Below are 20,187 nucleotides of genomic sequence, written 5' to 3' on the forward strand. Positions count from 1 at the left end.
CTTCAGTATCTGACTTTGCTTTCCCTTCTCGATTTGTTTGTTCTTTTTAACAGAATATGATCCTCCAGGATATCTCTACCAGGGGTCAGAGATTAATGGGCAGATGGTAGAGTATACCACTCTCTCAGGAACAGCCCGGATCAATGGGAGTGTTCACGGAGGCTTCCTCAGCAAAGGCAGTCTCAGCAATGGCTGCTCTCACCTCCACCACAAAGGCCCCAACGGAGTCAATGGGATCCTGAATGGAACCATAAATGGGGGGCTTTATTCTGCACACACCAGCTCCCTAACCAGGACGTGTGTGGAGTTCGAACATCCTCACCATCTAGTGAACGTAAGAGATCTCCTTATAAATGTTTGCTTGTCTGGGTCCCAGTGTGGGAGGGTACAAGGACTAGTGAGCATGCCTGACTTCCTTTACCACAGACACCCCTACGTCCTGCATGTGGGCACACTGTGTGTCTCTAGCAGCTCCAGATCCAGAGTAACTCTCATTGGTTTTTCTGTCATCAGTAATAGCTGTGTTTGTCAGCTTTTTCTAGCTTTAAATTATATAGCACAAAGTGGAATGAGGGTCAGGACTCACTGAGAGTTATTCTTGAGACAAAACGGAAATCTGGCTGAGCAGAGACCAGCCCAGATGGTTCGTTCACATTTGATTTACCTGGAGCAGAGTCTGAGAACTCAGTGCTCTCGTTCCGTCTGGTAAATGGAGGGATGGACTGCAGCACGTCAGGGTGTCCCTGGGGAAGGAGGTGGTAGCTGCTGCCCCCCACTGAAGAGGCTGTTCTAGTTTGGCACCTGCTGTTGTGCACAGTACAGGCCCTGGTGCTGCTAAGCTGCTTGATCTTTCAAAAACCCTTGTAAATACAGGGGGAAATCACCAGATGCCAGGACAGTACTGATTCTCTTTTCTTCTGTGCTGGAGATGGGACCTGGGGCTTTTTCCATAGTAGGGGAGTGTTCAACCACTGAGTCAAACCCCAGATTATGAAGACCGTGCAAAAGTTCTCCACAGGCTGCCAGCTTATGACTCCCGACGGTCCATCATGAGTCTGTTTGTTTTATCCACTATTGTTTTTGTTTTTGTTTTTGTTTTTTTTTCGGAGCTGAGCACTGAACCCAGGGCCTTGCGCTTGCTAGGCAAACGCTCTACCACTGAGCTAAATCCCCATCCTCCACTATTGTTTTTAAACCCTGTAACTCAGAAGCTTTTCATATTTCAGAATATTAGCATTCTAATGCTAATAGCCACAGGAGCTCTGCTACAAGCCCTTGAAACTTCTTTATGAGACAAATATCACGGTTTTGTTTGTTTGTGATGGGGCTAGAATGACTGGCATAATTTAAATAATACTGCTAATATTATAATTTAAATATACTACCCAAGGAAGATTGATTTATTATATTCTCTGGCTGGGCATCCATTTTACCTTTTAATCAAATAATTTGTTCAGTCGATCAAGTTAATCTTTGTTTTAGTTTTTACTGTTATTCTGATTGCAAAGCCATTTGCCACAGTCTGGAAAAGTTAAGGTTTTTTTTTTCTTTTTTTTCCATCTTTAATTAATTTAGTGAAGATATTGAAATACTAGATTTACAAAACAAAACTTTTTAAGGTGAATTTGTATCATAAAACTAAAAAAAGAAAAACAAACCTATGGCTTTGTGTAACTGGATTTTTGTACATTCTACAAAGTGTGTCATTGCCAAGAGATAATAATTTCATTATTTTGGGGAGCAGCTCCTGGCTTACCTTCAGGCTTCTTAAACAGTTATGTTCCTGTTCCTAGTCCACAGCCAGCTCAGTCAAGGACGCTGACGCACATGGCGTTCGACTTGGAACAGCGTGTGCTGTTTCTAACAGGAGGGACCCTAAGGCAATGCTACCCACGGGACTGACTTGCCACTTAGATGATGGCCGCCCCATTAGGTGACAGGTTTAGAAGTTGTCAACTTTGGTTCAAAATGTTCCTTTCTTGCTTTTCTCAAAGGGAAAAAGATAGAGAAGCTAAAAGTCTTACCAGTCGTCATGAAAATCACTGATTTGACTTTAACAAATTCAGCAATTCTCATAAATGACATCATTTCTCTGAACTTCCGGAGTTGGCCCACATGTACTGAATGTAGTCTAGGGATGGTCTTTCTCTGTTTTCCTAATCATTCCCGTTGTTAGGCGGACCAGGGTTACTGAATGAAGTTTCTGGTCTTGCCTTGCTTAGGTTCTGGCTGTTGTTATAAGATTAACGAAATGGAAAGTGTTCTAGCAAAAGGAATTGCCCGAACCTTTTCTAACCTTGAAGGCCTGCTCGAGGTTTGGAGTACAGTGTGATAATACCACCTACCCCTCAAACTCAGCTCTGCTTCAGAAAGCAGAACCCTAAATCTAAGGCCAGTCAGTCTTTAGCTTCCTGTTTGCCATTCTGTATGTCAAGTGAACATTTTACAATGAGGTATGTGTTAATCTGGGCATTTTCCTTAATTGCTGACCGTTTTCTGCCAAAAGCAACATCAGAATATTAATATTCCCTCCAAGTCATGGCTGGCAGAGACTCTGCTCCATCTGGAAAGACATGACGTCGTAGAACAGTGCAGTCAAGTGAATAGACCCAATCGAATAATTACAGGAAAGCGAAGATGGGTTCGTCTTGTGACATCACTCAAACAAACTTTACACCCCATCTCCCTAACGGGCATCACATAAGCTTTTTCCATGACTGCTAGAAAAGAAAACATACGTGGGTGCTTATGAGGTATAATATGTTTCAAGGCATAAATTTGAAATACTAAAAGGAAGTGACTAACCTCCCTCCATTTAGTTGCCTTTTTCCAGTCCAGAGGTTCAGCTTAAGGGAAATAGTGTAACATTGTGTGGGTGGGTTCACTTGTGAAGAAGTAGTATATGTTATATGGCTCAGGCTGTGTGTGGAAACACACCCTACACCCACTTGTTATCGGCATGTATTTGAGATTATTTGGTAAATGCTCTCTGCTTCCTTCAACTTCTTTCCTTCTTTCTTCTTGAATGTTGTCCTGACCAGGGTGGAGCAGTGTACACGGCTGTCCCTCAGATGGACCCACTGGAATGCATTAATTGTCGGAATTGCCGGAACAACAATAGGTATGTTGGCACGAGCCCAGCCACGGTGCTGTGACCGGCGCATTCTGCACTGCTGCCTCAGTGGTTTCCTAAACTTTACCTCTGACACAAAGCTTGACCACCCGCAGTGTAAGATTGTTAATATTGTTTTTTCCTGTTCTGTAATTGTCATCTTTCTGTGTCTCGGTTTCTTCAGACATGTAGTGACCATACTAGAGGCTTTGTTTCTTAACAGCATTGTTGAAGGGCAGGGTTCTTCTGTATATAGTTTTTGTCTTTTCACATTTCTTATTTTCATGCGTGTGTTGGGATGAGGATAAATGCAGTTGATCATGTTTAAATAGTATGCAAAACAAAACAACATAACCATTTCTTACCTCTATGGAAGGTTTCCATAATAGTGCTGAAATTTTCCTACTAGATTATGCAGTCTTTCTTTCTTTCTCTTTCTTCCTTTCTTTCTTTCTTTCTTTCTTTCTTTCTTTCTCTCTCTCTCTCTCTCTCTTTCTTTCTTTCTTTCTTTCTTTCTTCCTTGCTTCCTTGCTTCCTTCCTTCCTTCCTCCCTCCCTCCCTCCCTTCCTTTCTTCCTTTCTTTTTCTTTAATTCTTAAAATCTTAAAATACTTAAGAATTTTTACTTGGACCATGGTGGTGTGTGCTTTTAGTCCCAGTACTTAGACATAGGCAGGTGATCTCTGTGAGGTTAAGGCTAGCCTGGTCTACCCAGCGAATTCCAAGACAGTCAGGCTACATAGAGAGACCCTGTCACAAAACAAAACAAAAACTTCAACAAAATTTTGTGTGTATGTGGGGGGGGGCTGTGTGTGTGTATACACATGGGCATGGATTCATGTATGAGCATATGGAACTTAAAAAATAACATAGAAAGTACGTAAGGTGGCACATGTCTATAATCTCAGCAACCTGTAGTTTCAAACTTTGAGAGCTGTGATCAGGAGAATTACAAATTCAAGACCAGCCTGGGCTACATAGTAAGACCTTGTCTCAAATACAAACAAATGAAAATTCACCAACTTTGATACACTGAATAGCAGAAAGATTTAATACTGTTTCCTATAGCAGACATTTGGTTAAGAATCTTGGGGTTTTTTTCTTCTTCTTCTTTTTCTTTTTTTCTTTTTTTAAGTTGTACCTGGTAGTGTAAGTCTTTAATACCAGCTATTTGTGAGTCTGAGGCAGGAGAATTCTAGGTTCAAGACCAGCATGATATGGAGGTGAGGGCTCTAAGCTCTTTCATATACTTCTGTCTATATCAGTTCCAAAGGATTATTGAAGTTGCGTGAAAAAAACTTAGTTCTTTTCCATAATGATGGGAAAAAAACCATCCCACTGCTGAAATCCTCTAACTAGAAAACCTAGCCCATAAAATAGCTGAAAGTAGCTTGACATTTGAATCATGCATTGTCCAAAAGGGTTCATTCTGTAGCTTTTAAATGAAGTTTAATTTTAAGTGTTGTCCTGGGAGTTAGTGACGTCAGAAAGATCTAGCCAATCATGCAGTCTAAAGGCAAGCTGAGCGTGCTGGGATGAGAGAGGCCTGGGCTATGCAGTGAGACCTGTCTCAGAAAACAAAAAGCACACTGTGTTAGAAATTCTCAGAACAGAGCAATGAATCATTGCTACATTTTGTTATTTACTTACCACTAAAGGCTTATATATTATCCAGAGCTGTCTGGCTATTTTGTGTACTAAGAGTATTTCAGCTCTAAGACACTCATTATGAAAATGTTCATCTATCAAAGCTGTAGCTTTGTTCAGAGCTGTCACAAACTGTCACAGTTTGTTAAGAAACATGTGAAATAATTGGTAAACCTGGATGGGGTGGCTCTTGCCAGTAAACAGGTATGCGAGAAGCTGAGATGGTCAGATTGCCATGGGTCTAAGGTCAACTTGAGTTACAGGGCAAAGATCTTTTTTCCAAAAAGCACATGGAGGAAGTTCGTGAAGCTGTCCCACATACTTGGCAGTAATCAGGTGGGTTAATGTAACAGTGGCAGGCAGAGGTTTTGTGTCTTGAGTTGTCCTTTGTGGTTCTCGGGGTCATCACAGAACTCAGCTCTCCTTACAAATTAGAGTCTTGTAATTTGGTCTAAGAATAAGGAATCCTGTGCTTTGTCACTGCTCATACCTGTAACCTTGGGAAATTTACTCAGGACCTCACAGTCAGCGCCCTCATCCGAGCAGTGAAGCTGTGCTCTGCGTATTGGAAGACCGATCACAGAACAATATCAAGGTTCATGAAGTGTCTTTATGATGAGATTCCATTGCAGGGTCCAAAATAGATCCTGTTTCTTTAAGAGAACTTAAATGGCCTCTGGCAACTTGAGTTTGACCATTTCTATGCAGAATCTTGTGGTTTTTATTATAAATTGTAATTGTATTTCTTTGGTTTTGAGGTTAATAACTTCCTGCATTTCAAGTTTGTTTCACTGCTATCTGGAAACAGGTGAATTCTCTTCAGCTGTGTTTTTCCCTGGCTTAAATGTTCTTCCTGTATGAAGGAACACACACAGACACACAGAGAGACATACATACATACATACACACGTACATACATACACACACATACAGATATACACAGAGACAAACAGATACACACACACACACACACACACAGATACACAGTTGTATTCATGAATAGCTACCTTCGTCTTTCAGAAAATAGAATCATTAACTTCCCATTTCTAATGCTATGGATGTTGTGATTGAGACTAGGTATCTGGTCTGTCAGCCTAACACTTGTATGACAAACACCTAAGGGGAACAGTTTTTAAAGGAAGAAAGGAGACAGGCCTTGCAGACCTGTAATACCAACTACTCAAAAAGCTGCGGCAGGAGGATTGTAAGTTTAAGCCTGCTTGAACTACGGAGTGAGTTCAAGGCCGGGTTGGACAATGTCATGATATTTCATCTTAGAAATAAAAATTTAAAACCCCAAAGTCTGGGGACAGAACTCAGTGATGGGTTACTTGCCTGGTGTGGGCAAAGCCCTGAATTAAATCAATAACACTCTCTTCCCCCTTTAAAGTGAGGAAATGTATGTCTCAGCTCACAGTCTTAGGAGAGTCTTCACTGCCACTTGACACCGTTGCTCCTGGGTGCTGACGGCTGACGTCCTTCATGAGAGAAGGATGTGGTGGAGCTAAGTAGGTCATTCGGTAATGAACCATGTCCTCCAGAGCCACAGCAGGCTAGCGAAAGACGACTTTAAGCAGCTCTTTGACAGCTAGAATGATGCCTTCAAGAACACTGTAGGCAGAGTTTAGAAGGGAAGTGAGAGGCATTGTGGGTGTGAGATCTTATAACTAAGAAAGATACTGTTGAAGAGGCTGGGGAAAGGGTACGTCTCTATCACCGGGCGCAACCATCTCACTAGGAAACAGAAAACTAGGGTTGAACAAGCTCCTTGCCCAGCAGTGTGCTGTTTGAGAGCAGAGGTTAGCCCTGGAATTTTCTTTTTTATTCCACAGGTACCCAAGAACTGGGCAGGGCTTCCTTAGAGTCTATGTATCACCTCACCCGCCCTGTAACTTGCTCCTCCTTTTTCTCTGCCTTCTCAGATTTAACACCCAAATGCGTTTCTTAGAGTTAGGAATCAAATTGTCGTTCACCCTCCATTTTAGCAGTAATTGGCAAGACTGAGATCAACTCTATTGGCATAAGTGGAGTACTGATATGAAAAGATTGGGGACAGACAGGATGTGGTGACACACACCTCTAATTCCAGTACTCAGGACACAGAGGCAGGAGGATCTCTGAATTTGAAGCCAGTCTGGTCTGCATAGTGAGTTCGAGGACAGCCAGGGCTACATTGAGACAGCCAGACCCAGACAAACAGCTATAACAACAACAACAACAACAACAACAACAACAACTACAACAACAAAACAAAACAAAACAAAACAAAAATGTGAACAAGCAAGATGAAAGACACCTCTAGCAGTCTAGGGGGAATTGTTACATCTCAGGACAGTCTAGGAGGAATTGTCACACCCTAGGGCAGTCTAGGGGGAATTGTTACAACCAGAGCAGTCTAGGGGCAGTCTAGGAAGAATTGTTACATCTCGGGGAGTGTAAATGACTGCCAGGCCTCCCCTGTCCCTCCCCCCCCCCCCCCCCCGCCTGTCCCCCTCCTTGAAGCTGAGGACTGAACCCAGGTCCTCTGTTCTCTCTCTCTCTTTTTTTTTCTTTCTTTTTTTTTCCTGAGCTGAGGACCGAACCCAGGGCCTTGCACTTACTAGGCAAGCGCTCTACCACTGAGCTAAATCCCCAACCAGGTCCTCTGTTCTCTTAACTGAAAAATAAAACCTCAGGATTTTAGCAGCCTGTAGAAAGAGGCCTGTTGAATGCAGCCCTGTAGGGAGCCAGTCCCCTCCACTGAAAATGTAATTGAGAAACCACTATGCTGGTCAGCATCCCTTCCACTAAAGACATAATTGAGAAAACGTTGTGCTGTTCAACATTTCAAGAGTTAAACAGCTTGTAATCAAATAAATCAAATTCTTTCTGCCTTTCTCTTCTCCTCAATTCAGACAAAACAGTACAGTTCTGGATATGCAATCAGATGTGGTTTGTTAGCTGCTCGGCTAGTTTAATGGGAAGGAATTAAATTGGGTCTATTTGCCATCAGTCTTGATAATTTGTAAGAGAGAGTAGAGAAGACACTGATGAAATTCACAGACGAGTGAATGGAGGTCCCATCAGGAAAGAATGAGAGATTAACTTTAAGGGTCCTAGGGAGACTGGAAATGGGCAGGAAGTAAAAATCAGCGTGGAAAAATGTCTGTAGTTCATCTGGGGAAAGAAAAAGAAGTCCGGGCAGAATGGCTGATAATCAAGAGAAAGAAAGCCACTGGGGATAGTGCCTAGGAAATCAGATATCACAGATGGCTGCCAAGTCTGTGTGGAGTGATAATCCTGAATGTCCCTATGTTCTCTGTCTGGGAGTGTCCTTCCGCGGCTCATGTCAGATGTGCTCGGATGAAAATGAAGCGAGGATATTAAGTTATAATAGGAGTCTCCGGAGAGGGCTTGATGGACCCAGGTGGCTGTTAATTGTCTAGCACACTTAAACATGTCCTCTGCGCAGGCCGCTTTTTCATAACCCAGTCCTTCTCTTCTTCCTGACCACTTAGCAACTTCAGAACTATCCATAATGCCAACAGAAGAAAGCACAGAGTCCAGGGTTCAGCTTTTCTCTCACCTACGATGATCTGTCTACTTTGAGGAGATGGAGTTATAGGCAATTGTGAGCCATCTGGTTTGATGCTGGGAACTCAATAGCAGCAGTGTTTGTTTGGTGTGTGTGTGTGTGTGTGTGTGTGTGTGTGTGTGTGTGTGTGTGTGTGTGTTTGCTGGTTAGTTTTTGGGTTTTTGGGGGTTTGAGGTTTTTTTTTGTCTTGTTTTGGTTTGGTTTTTTTTTGTTTGTTTGTTTTTTGTTTTGTTTGTTTTTTTGTTTGGTTGTTTTTTGTTTTGTTTGTTTTTGTTTTGTTTTTTGTTTGGTTGGTTGTTTTTGTTGTTTTTGTTTTTGTTTTTGTTTTTGTCTCCCAGCACTCACTGCCACCCTGCCCTGTGTGTGAACATAACTGATAAACTAACTTCTAAAGGAAAGTCCCATCGTGATGATGGGCTCATCACAGAACCTAACCCTGTAGACAGTGAGAGTGGTCATGGTCATGGAGGAAGGTCATGAGGGTTCTGTTGTACAGCAACTTATCTGTTCCCACAAGCAAGAAATAGAGCAGCCAATAAGAGAGCTAGCTGTGATCAGAAGAAACAGCAAAGATTAACTAAATATAAAACAAACATCACCAAGGTATTATTGCATGGTATGTCTTCAGGGCATGTGCGCGAAAATAAATGTTGAATGTTCGGGTGGCTCATGGATCCTTACTCCTTGCCTTCAAGGATAATGAAGAAAGAGAGAGGGCCTGGCTGGCTTAGATTATTTATTTACCTGGCATCCATGAGGTCTCAGGTTCAATCCCCAGTACTTCAAAAAAGTTGGGGAAGGGGCTTTATGTAAAACTTGTCCCCGCATCTGATCAGAATAGCCATTATAATTCTGCTTAAGTGTATCCAAGCATGTAATCAGAAGGGAAAGACTCATTCAGGAAACATTTGTCTGCATAATTTACAGAAACACCCAAATTATGTTTAATCGACTACCAATATCCCATGGTCTCCCAAATGCAAAATTAAACTTCTGTTCAGTTCTCTTTTTCATTCCATTCTTGCTGTTCAGATTGCTGGTTACAGAATATTTCGTTATTTTTGTGATTCCTACACCAGTCATTCTTCCGTCTCATAAGCTGACAGGTAAAAGGTCTTGTAAACTGACAAGTCCTAGACCTCCGAGCTCTTACAGAATCACCCACTTTGTATCTGATGGGACGCTCAGAGTTCCGTTTACTTGGGTGTCTATAGAATGAAGAAGAGGAGTTTCCCTTGGGCTGGTGACAGCCCTGCAGAAACATTGACTGCACAGTCTGCCCGCAGGCACTGCGTTCGAAGGTTGTGAAGCCCCAGATTGTGAAAGTTACTGAGTCGGTGTGAACTGTAAAGGCCATTCTGAGTGTCTTACGGAATGTTCTGTTCTTCCTCACTCCGTGAACATTTGGTGTCTTAATTTACATAGTCACAGTCTCTTTATTGCCTTAGAAAATGCCCGAGTGCATTATCAGCGGCAGACTCGCTCCCTTGTGCTCCTCCTGAGCGCATGCAGAAGAGAGGTCATAGCCCTCTGTGGACCATGTGCTTTCATCTCCACACGCCCAGCCCGAGTCCAAGCTGGTTTTCCGCTGGTGCCGACATCTGGAAGTATACAAGCAGGGAGGCGGTGCAATCACTTACATTTGGTTAGCTAAGTGGCTAATTGCAGATCCTCAGTTAAGATTCAGTGTACTAGAAATTTTTAAATCATTATGGCTTATCATGGTGAAGTCTGGGTCATAGCTACTTTACAAATGTAAATGATATTACCACCCTCCCTTCTCTGATCCCTGCTGCGGGAGAGGAACAGTTCGAAGGAGTGTCTACTTACCTGAGAAGCAGATACTAAAGAACTCTTACAGGAAGTTGCACGTCCTCCTGCCCAGAGCTGTCACTTCCGAATGTCTTTAATATGTGTTCCTGGCACATTAGCCTACATCAGCGGCCATCCCTGTAGAAGCTGGCCCTTGCTCTTCTGTCTCACCGGTCCCCAGTCCTACCCCATGAATGTAACTTCAGGCCACGCTGACCAATGTCCTTTAGAAATCGTGATGTTGAAAAGCCCTCAGACTTCACTCAGAAATCCCATCTACAACTTGCTTTAAATTAAAGAAGAGCACAGGACAAGAGAAACCAAGAGGAAAAAAGAGGCCTCTCGCTGTCTGGTGAGTTCCCGGCACTTTGTTATTTCAGCGTGATGAAATTCATTCAGTTGCTGTATGAATTCATTTTATTTGTAGTGTTTCTGTTTAGAGAGCCCTGCCTTGCTTTTATTTATTTTTTTTTCAGATTCTGGCAAGTATACTTTTTATCATCCCCTCAGCTTAACTTTGATTCTTTTACATGAACTTTTCTTTCTCCTCTAAGCTCAGGCTCCTAGCACCTTACATTACCTTCAGATTCCCAGTCATTGCTGACCTCTAAGAGACCGACGTTTAAGCCAGCTAACACTAAAGGCAACAGATATTAGAAAAAGGATCTAGCCACAAATCAATACTGAGCAAGGATGGATAACTAGTATTGTGACGCAAACAGCAAAAGGAAAGTGTGGCAGGCCCTCCAGCTTTAATATCCCTGTCTTATCTCATGTTAGGTATGGGCTGTGAGAATAGTCTTGTACTATTGTTCCTTAATAACGTACTTGCTTTTTAATGCTAATAATTTTTTATTTATTTTACATTTTTAAAGTCCTACTGAACATCACTTAAGGGTTTGGCACTGGGCATTATGACTTTAGCCAGAGTCTGATAACACATTAGAACTCATACAAGAGGCTGGCAAGATAGGCTCAGGGGACAAAGATATCTGCCTGGCAACCAAATTAGTTCCCAGAATCCACATGGTAGAAGGAGGGAAACAACTCTAGCAAGCTGTCTTCTGATATACACGTGCGTGCGCGTGTATCTGATATACACGTGTGCGCGCGCACACACACACACACACACACACACACACACACAAACACTAAGCAAACAAACAAATAAGAATTCAACCTACTTCCCATATAGTATAAATGCTGTAGAATAGTTTAAGTCCATTTCTTCCTGAAATGAATCCTTTATGATCTCTGTAAATATGTTTTTGTTCTAAAATGGTTAAAACCCTCTAAGGCTTTATAATTGATGCTTATTAGCAGGCAGTACCAACTCTAAGTTTCTAGGCCAGCCTCTGTTGCTACTTGTTCATGTCTGTATTTTCTTTCTTCTGTCTGATGCTACTCATTTGTTGCTTTTCAACCTGGAGACCTTTACCAACACACTATTGTCACTGTCTACCAGAAGTCAGAAGAGGAGTCCCTTGGACTGATGTTCTGGGTGGTTGTGAGCCACCAGGTGGATGCTGGGAACTGACCCCTGCAAGAGCAACAAGTGCTCTTAACTGCTGAGCCATCTCTCTACCCTCAACTTGCTTTCTCTCGTTCTTGTTTTAATACTTGTTTTCTGTTTTTAGGAATTGTTTTCTGCGTAACTTGTGTAAACTAGTATAAGCTCTAGAAGATGTTTTCTTCCAGAAAGGGTTTACTTGTATGTTTAGCCACACAGCTGGGCGAGGGCCAGATCACTCGAAGCCTAACTGGAGTCGAACTGATGTAATGCGGAGGTTAATTTAGGCTTTGTAAAAACCTCGTCCAAGGGCTGGGGGATGGATCAACAAGTATCAGTGTTCTCTATACAGGCATGAGGACCAAGTTCAAATCCCTAGCACTCGTGTAAAAGGCTGGACACAGCTGCAAGTGTACCTATGACCCCAGTGCTATGCAAGGTAGAGACAAGAGAACTGCTGTGGTTTGCAGGCTGCCAGCCCAGCTCCAAATTCAATGAGGAACCTTCTCTCCAAAGAAAAGGTGGAGAGTGATAGAGCAGGCACCAGATGTTGTCTTCTGGCCTTGACATGCACAAAAGGCCATGTGCACCTGCACAGACAGCTGAGCACACACCACACGCTCCCACACGTGCATGTCTTTTTTTAAGGCCCAGCCTATTCCTGTTTCAGTCTTCCCTTTAGGATGTAGCCCTTTGAGGGCCCCAGTGAAAAGCCTGTGGGTGTTTCCTCGGCCTTTTCCTCTTCACAGGCCCTGAACTCCAGTGTTACCCTCCGAGCCCTGATGCTTCCAGAAGTTCCGCTCAGGTTCTTAGCTTCTCAGTTCTTGAGCTCACAGAGTTTCGTCAGCACTGAGCTGAGCAGATGCCTCAGGAGCATCTGACCTTCTGGCTGACAGTCACATTCACCGTCTCTACACCCTTAGCCACATAAGTACTTTAGTAACTCTCAATGCCCTGAATAGATTAAAAGTAAAAATTTTCTAACCTTTTATCAGTTATTAGCAGGACAGATATTACATTATAAACTAAACAACCAGGAGCCTGGAATATAAATTTTAAGAAATGCTTTCAATAAGTCACAATAGCATTCTAATTTCCCTGACCAGTGATATTTCTGAGCTTTTTAAATTCCCCAATTTCATAATTAATACTAATGCCAGGTCCTCAGCTATGAAGTCCCAGCGCCTCCTACCCTTAGTCCTTTGCCAAGCCCCAGGTTTCCTCTACTTCCTTCCATATCCCGACATGTGGTCGCATCTGTTTATCTCTGCTAGTCTGGGAACAGGCCCTCTGCTGTCTTTACCTTGTTATGCACAGTGCCTACCACAGCCCTTGCCAGTTGGAGCAGTCTTCCATAGGAGCGTATTTATGAAGACCCATACACTTGTTGAGTTCTGTCTGATAGTAGTTTGAAACTAGAATGGCTTCCACCTTTACATTACCCCGTATTTTAACATATTCAGAGCCTGCGGGTAGCATGTACTGAGTCCACAGGGGAACTTTGGGGTCCACTGAGTACGAGAGTGGGAGATGCTAACAGCAAAATGCAAAGTGGCAGGAGACACTGATTGTGTGAACACTGTTAAGAGTTCTGAGCTGAATAAAACAGCCACGGGAGAAAACCAGAAGTAACGCCCTACTCTGTTGAGGCGTGACGCGCCCAAGCCAGGGCTCCGGTTCTAACTCCAGCGTATTCACGTCTGTACCTGCTGTTCCTTCAGCTGGACCTGCATGGAGAAAACATGGGCCATGTTCATATTTTTGTCGTACCATCTAAAGTTAAAATTAGATCCCTGATACCTGAATTCCATTAACTGTATAGTTAGTGTGCTTTCTTACTTGACATAAAAGTTGGATTTATTTAAGTTAATGACTCGATTTACTAACAGGTGTCTGGTTTTCTTTCAGACTCACATCTATCTTCTTGCTCAGAGCTGGTCTTTCCGATGACTTGAGCCACCAGAACCGAACTCCTTTCCTAATTTGTTTGTCCCAGAAACCTGCCCTCCCATGTGTTAAAGATGGAAATAAAGAATTCCGGTCTCTGTTCTCCCTAACGGCCTATCTCAGCCACGCAGCTGCTCGCCTCTGTCCCTCCCCGCCCACCTTACATTAAAGCCTAGCAGAGCCTCAGCTGTAAACTTTTCTTAGTCCCGATTTTAGAAATTAAAAAGAAAAAGTGACAGTAACATAGGAACGGCTTGATCTTCAACAGATGGCAGTGATGAAATGTAGACAGTTGAACCATGTTTCAGGCAGAAACTAAACTAGAACCCACTCCTTCAGAGGCACTCTGGGTTTCGCCTGAGTCTCGGGGTAGGGGCTCGAGAAGGAACGTGTCAGAAGACTGAGTTCACCGACAGTAAAACAAACAAAGTTCAAAGAGAAGTCGAGTTTGAAAAAGAATTACTGTACACCTAAGGAAACAGAGTATGGTGCTTCCTGGGGTGCACAGCAGGGCAGGAAAAGCAGATCCTGACATGGCCCAAGCCTCACCGTTAGCACGCAGTGGCATTAAATAGATATTATAAATATGTTTGGGACTTACAGGAAAATAAACAATCGGGAAATGAACATGTGGGCATTTCAGCCGAGGAAAATCCAAATAGAAACTTCAGGTCTGAGAAGGCGTGGTACGTGAATGGGAAGTGTGCAGAGTGAGCTCGACAGCCATTGGAAGAGGCAACAGAAGAACCAAAGACCTAGGAGGCGGGGTCACAGAAATTACCCAGGATGAAACTGGAGGCAGGAAATAAAAGTAGAATGGGTTTGAAATGAAGTAGTACTGATAAATTCCAGGGAACTAATTTGACAATGGGGAAAAAAAATCTTAAAACTGCTTGCTTCCAAATGTCTAGTCTGAGTTGGGGAAAGCAACTGTGAGGGGTTAATACTGACTGTCAGGTAGCAGGGCCTAGAATCACCTAGGAGACAAAGCTGTAAATGTGGCTGTGAAGGAGTTCTTGGACCAGGTTAACTGGAAAGTGGAAAGACCCGCAGTGAGTGTGGACCCGAGTCCCAGACTGAATAGAAAGGAGAAATGGAGCACCAGCTTCTTGACTGCAGATGCAGTGTCACCAGCTACCTCCAGTCCTGTCACCAAACCATCCACACGGTGGTGCATCACACCCGTGAACTTGGACCTAGAGTGGACCCCTCTTTCGTTATGTGGCTGTTGTTGGGATTCTGTCGTAGCACTGAGAAAGGAAACCAGTGCGCCACCTGACCTCACGGGTTCCCCCCCCCCCATACTGACTGTTGTAAGGCCCATTCTCCCGTGTGGCCGCCGTGTGCCCAAGCTTTCTTTCCTTCGTTTCTCCCTCAGTCCTCGCTGGTGTTTCACTTCTGCCTGCTGTGTTTAGGGACTAGTTAATGACATGGGAGTTGTTTCCTGACAGGGGCGTACAGGAAGTACATGAGTTGGGTTATCGTGGAAGGTTCTGTCCTTGGGTGGTTTTCCTTCGGAACATTTTCCTATCATCGTCCACTACAACCGCAGTTTTCAGGGTCTCGGTATTTCTCAATCCTAATGAGTCAATTAGTTATTTTTCAAGCATAATTCTTAAGAGTTAGTGAGTACAAAGCATTCAATATGTTTAACTTAAGCCTATTTTAATTATTGATGCCCCTAAACACTCAGTTCTGTTTCTCGGCTTAAATCTGCAGGTGTTTCACCAAAACCAACAGTCCCCTTCCTGTGGTCCCAGTGGTAGCCTCTTATCCTCAGGATGGACTGGAAATGAAGCCCCTCGGTGTCATGAAGTTCCCAGTGTGTCCAGTTTCCACAGTTCCTGATGGTGGCCAGATACCTGAGGAGTGCCTCAAGGACAGCGTGGCACCAGCACCTACCCAGCGTACATGCCGCCAGGACAACACAAGCGACATCAATTCTGATTCCACAGAAGACACAGCAGAGTTCAACAGAGGTACAGGGAGCCATTTTCCTCCTTCCGTTCCTGGTCCCCGGTGGGCTAAAAGCTGTGTCAGGAAAGCCACACCTGTGCTCGGCTCCCAGAACACTTAGAAGACTGGGTGGGAACTTTGGGCACTGGACAAAAAGATAAAGGTGGATAAGAGATTCTTGGAACTTCTCTGTCATTATACCCATCAGCACAGCATCTAAATACTAATCAGAGCTGACCCTGCTTAGCTTCTCAGATCCCATGAGGTCCAACACACTCAGACTGCAGTAGCAGCAGATGGCTCAGGTTGCTAATCCCATTGCATCATGGGACGTTATCCAAACAGGTGTGGACTTATTAGTACCAGAACAGAGGACCTGCTGGGATGATGCGTTTTGTGAGCATGGGCCCTGCGTCTCTTTGCATTGTCTATAGGAATATAAACTTTCTTAGGGGCTCGTAGGGGAATCATTATACTTTCAAATGACTTACATAGGTTTTTAAAGTGTTCTTTCTTCCTCGGATCCAAACCACACGTAAGCAGGACTCCCTTTTGTATGTTTCTCTATTATTCAACATACTGTTTTCAGAAGCAGCTGTATGAAGCCCGTTTATTAATCCGCAATGTACCCAAATCTCCCTGTTTTTCAGGAGACAGCAGCGGTCATTCAGAAGCAGAGGACAAAGTTTTCAGTTGGAGTCCTCTTATTTTATCACCTGTCTTGGAGGACTGCAGTGAGAAGACAGCGTGGTCTCCTCCTGGCCCCCCTCTAGACGGGCTGTCAGTGGTCCTTCAGCAAGCCCAAGAGACCTGAGAGGAATGTGAGCAGGCCTCCCACTGCAAGCCAGTAACTGCACCACACAGGCCTGGGGACAAACTGTGTGAAGGACATTAATTCAAATCAGAGAAAACCATTATTTATTTTTTGGTAGTAGTAATGTCATGAATGTATCTTAAAATGTGCGCCCTTTTATATTATTTATGCCTTATGTTTTCCCTTCCCCATTTCTTCCTCCCCCTATTTTTTTTTAATGCAGAGTTTTTTTAATCGTCTGGAGAGCAGGGGATCATTCTGTGTCTTCTGGGGCCTTCAGTTGGCAGGCTTCCATCTTCTGGCCTGTTCAGTTGTGGGGAGAGGATTGCCCACGCCATTTCACATTTGTCACCAGTCGTTCCTAGATGGAAAAACTGTTACCTCTCCCATGTCGTCAGACTTTTGGGAACATTTAAAAATCAACCATAGTTGTGATCATATGTTTATAATAGCCAACCCAGCTGACACACTTTTGAGTACCTTCCAGAAAAATACTAATACTGACTTATTTTCTCTCTGTGCCTGGGTACAAGTAGCGATCAATCTTCTAGGTATCAAATTAGCCAGTGTTGTTATGAACACAGAAACATGTAAAGTCTGTTTGGATTATTGTATTATATAGAAAGGGAACCAGATTCAGAAGGAAAAGTAATGCCTTCATGGTCCACTGCTCCTATTATCTTAATTTACAAAATGGCCACCACGAGTTCTTTGCACTACTTGCAGAGGTATATAATAAATACAAAAGTAAGGCCTTTAAACTGATAGTTTGAAGAGAAGGATATTACATGCCTCAAGAAAGAGGAGGGCTGAAGGGACCTCTAAGTGAAGCTCTTCCCTCTGTCCCATACTGCTTGTGGTGTTTACACTACCTGAAGGCTGACATTTTTGTCACTTCCAGTGTTGACAGTATCCTGGGGGATCTGAGTGAGCATGTGTGACTCAGCCTTCTGCCACTAGAGCAGAATTCCTGAGGTGATTGTCTTATAACACAGGGTTATCTTGACTCCCAGTTTTAGAAGTTCTAGTTTGTGGCTGAATAGACCTGTAGCTTTGGACCTGTGTTGAGGAAGCATATCATGGTGGGCATGCATAGCAAAGCGAAATAGCTTAAACCGTAAATCGGGGGGGGGGGGAGCGGAGTGTTCAAGGCTCCACTGAGAGCACGCCTCAATGGTCTGACAACCTCACACTCCTCCCTCTTCAAGAATCTGCCACCTCCGAAACATGCTGCCGTGGGAATCAGACTTCGGACACACAGATAGGCTTTGGAAGATAGTATCCAAACTGCAGCAGAATGTCAGGGAAGGCTTAGCTGTGAGAGAGGGTTTAAGGGCATTTTTCTGACAGTCTTTCTGGCCGCCATCACTATGAGCAGTAACCCTGGCTTCAGTCAGCGGGGTTCACGCAGTCAGTTACTGTTCTCTGAGCAACAAGAACATTGCAGCTGTCTTTGGAAGGCTTACATGCATTTCAACAGCTTGAACCAAGCCCTAGTGGATCACAGATCTGCTTTTGAATGGTGTATCCCTTAGTGGGGCAGGGGGAAGGGAACCAACATTATTTCTCTTTATGCGGAATCAAACAATTCCAGGATACGTTTTGTTTTCGTTTCCCGCAAAGCGAAAGAGAATACGGTACTGTACTGATCAACTCTATATACATGCGTCAGTATTCCCTTACATATGCCTGTGTCTTTTATAAATAGAACTGCTAGTGGGAGTGTGAGCTGTTTCAGCAGAGCCACTGCGCTAGAGTTCCTTCTGTAAAATTGCAGTAAATAGAATTCCATAGATGGGTAGCGGGGTGCTATAGAAGCAAGTTCTATGATCCTGGGGTTCATGGCCATAGTGTAAAACATCCGCAATTAGTTTTGGAGGTGCTTAGCTGTAGCCTTACATCTTGACTTGCCAAGGATGGCGTAGAGACCTACTGTGCGCTTTGCCAGTTGAGTCGGAACTAAGCCGTCTCGGAGCAGGGCGTTTAGGAAAGCAGGAAGCAAATGTCCGTGGGCAATCAGTTGTTCACTGAGACTCATGAAACAGGTAGGTCGGCACGAGCCTTGGGTCAGAACTGCTTTTAAAGATTGAGTTTGACGTGGGGCTTGCCCATGAGGATGATAAAATTCCCTTACCTTTAGGGCAATCTCATTGTGGACTGCTTTATTTATGATTAGTAACGCTGTTTTAAGTGTTAACCCTTTTATTGTATTTTATTTATAAAAAATGGCTTTATATATTGAGATATATAAAATATAAATATAAATCTATATAATTGCCTTTATATTTAGGAGTTTGAGTTCTCCTTAGTGTGAGTTTCTGTGAACTTTCATGTTCTGCACAGTCACCAGAAATGGTTGTAGCAAGTGTCACTTCCCCGGGAATCAAGAGGACATAGGAAAAATGTGTGTGGGTGGGTGTGGGGGGGTCACCAGTCATTCCTACGTGGAATGGCATGCACTTGTGGAGGGACAATTGTTTATTGAGTTCCCTGTTTATTACTGTTATCTCATCTGACCCCCACAGCAAATAAACAGAGTAGGCATGAAGTTCTCAGCCCATGAGTGAGCTAGAGCCCGCACTGGAGCCCAGTTCACCTGTCCCGTCACCCATGCCCCATTTACCTGCTTTCTGGAAGTGTTATGGTTCACCCTCCATGGAACCAGTCCAGAACGTGTGCATTGTCCACCCCTGCTGCGAACTTTCTCTGTGAGGCTCCAACTGCAGCTGGTGGGGCTTCCCTCTGTCCACCCTCATCCCAAACTGACAGGGCTCTTACCAAGTACATCATCTTCAGGAATCTCTCTTTGATACCCTCCCCTTACCCTCACCCAACTCCTACCCTCTCCTAACCCTGTGAACATTTAACCTTCAACTGGCTCACTGGCCATGAACCTGGTAGGGGCCTCTTCATGTATTGGGTGAGTCTTCCTTTAGCGTTAAACTTCCCTAGGCCTAGTAAATTGTGTCACCTTTCCCTGGTTGTGTTCACCAATTACGTAGCCGACTCTGGTGACAGGTGCTATACAGGGTATAGGTTAATTGCGTCACTCTAAACCGTTGAGGTGATCTCACTGTTGAACGGTTTTTACTGGGTTCTCTTTGTACAGTTGTTATTCCAGGCGGATGACGTCACTTCTCTGTGTCAGCCCCAGCACTACCAGGAAACTGTGTGGAACTGTCCTTTACCTGTATTGCTCGCTCTGACCGTGTTGACCCTGAGATGCATGTTTTGTACTATATTGAAAAAAAATGTTTATTTTCCTTAAAGTTGTGCTATTATGTGTGAAATTGTACATACTCTAAGTGATGTAGTTTTGACCGGTTTTATTTGGTTGACATGATTTTATATTAAAAGAGAATGCTGCTTTCACACGCAGTCGCCTGTGAAGAGGGATACACACACACACACACACACACACACACACACACACACACTTGTGGGCACAGAGTGGCATGTGAGTAAGAGTGTATAGTTGTCCCATTTCTCTGCCTTGCTCTGCAAAGTCCCTTAGAGCACCCAAGGACCCAGCCACCTCTCCCTTGTTGTGGCTGCCAGTATTAGGAGGGAGCAGGACCACAGCAGCTGTCTACGAGGGTCTGAGGGACCCCAACAGGAGCTTAGCATGAGATAGAAGGATGGGAAAGAAGTAAGGAGAGAGGAGGTTCTTCTCCCCATAGTGTCTGTAATAGCACCCCCAAGGAAACTCGCTTTACTCCCCTGAATAGTAGAAGTCAATTACCTTCCCTGACAAGAAAACCAGCAAAATCCTTTCTATAAGGTGTAGACATTTTGTATTTCATTTCCCATACTTAA

At 43.8% G+C, this 20,187-nt stretch overlaps 1 protein-coding gene and 1 long non-coding RNA gene across 5 annotated transcripts in view; both read left to right on the plus strand.

Moving 5' to 3' along the window:
- The window catches only part of Cdon (cell adhesion associated, oncogene regulated), an 86,498-nt gene extending 66,749 nt beyond the window's left edge, over nucleotides 1-19,749 (plus strand). For 3 of the 4 annotated variants that reach the window (XM_087563481.1, XM_087563479.1, XM_087563480.1), the window contains 4 exons: nucleotides 54-334; nucleotides 3,042-3,121; nucleotides 15,321-15,580; nucleotides 16,208-19,743. In XM_087563481.1, the coding sequence (XP_087419607.1) occupies nucleotides 54-334; nucleotides 3,042-3,121; nucleotides 15,321-15,580; nucleotides 16,208-16,371 (785 nt within the window). In that variant the 3' untranslated portion in view covers nucleotides 16,372-19,743. 4 annotated transcript variants of the gene reach the window in all.
- LOC102548010 (uncharacterized) lies at nucleotides 8,968-13,711 on the plus strand. The gene is made up of 2 exons (XR_015627602.1): nucleotides 8,968-10,496; nucleotides 13,563-13,711. It is a non-coding gene; the product is annotated as an uncharacterized LOC102548010 (long non-coding RNA).
- Nucleotides 19,750-20,187: the final 438 nt, after the last annotated feature.

The sequence above is a fragment of the Rattus norvegicus genome, chromosome 8, assembly GCF_021556685.1.
Source record: "Rattus norvegicus strain SHRSP/BbbUtx chromosome 8, alternate assembly SHRSP_T2T, whole genome shotgun sequence".
Classification (NCBI taxonomy): Eukaryota; Metazoa; Chordata; class Mammalia; order Rodentia; family Muridae; genus Rattus; species Rattus norvegicus.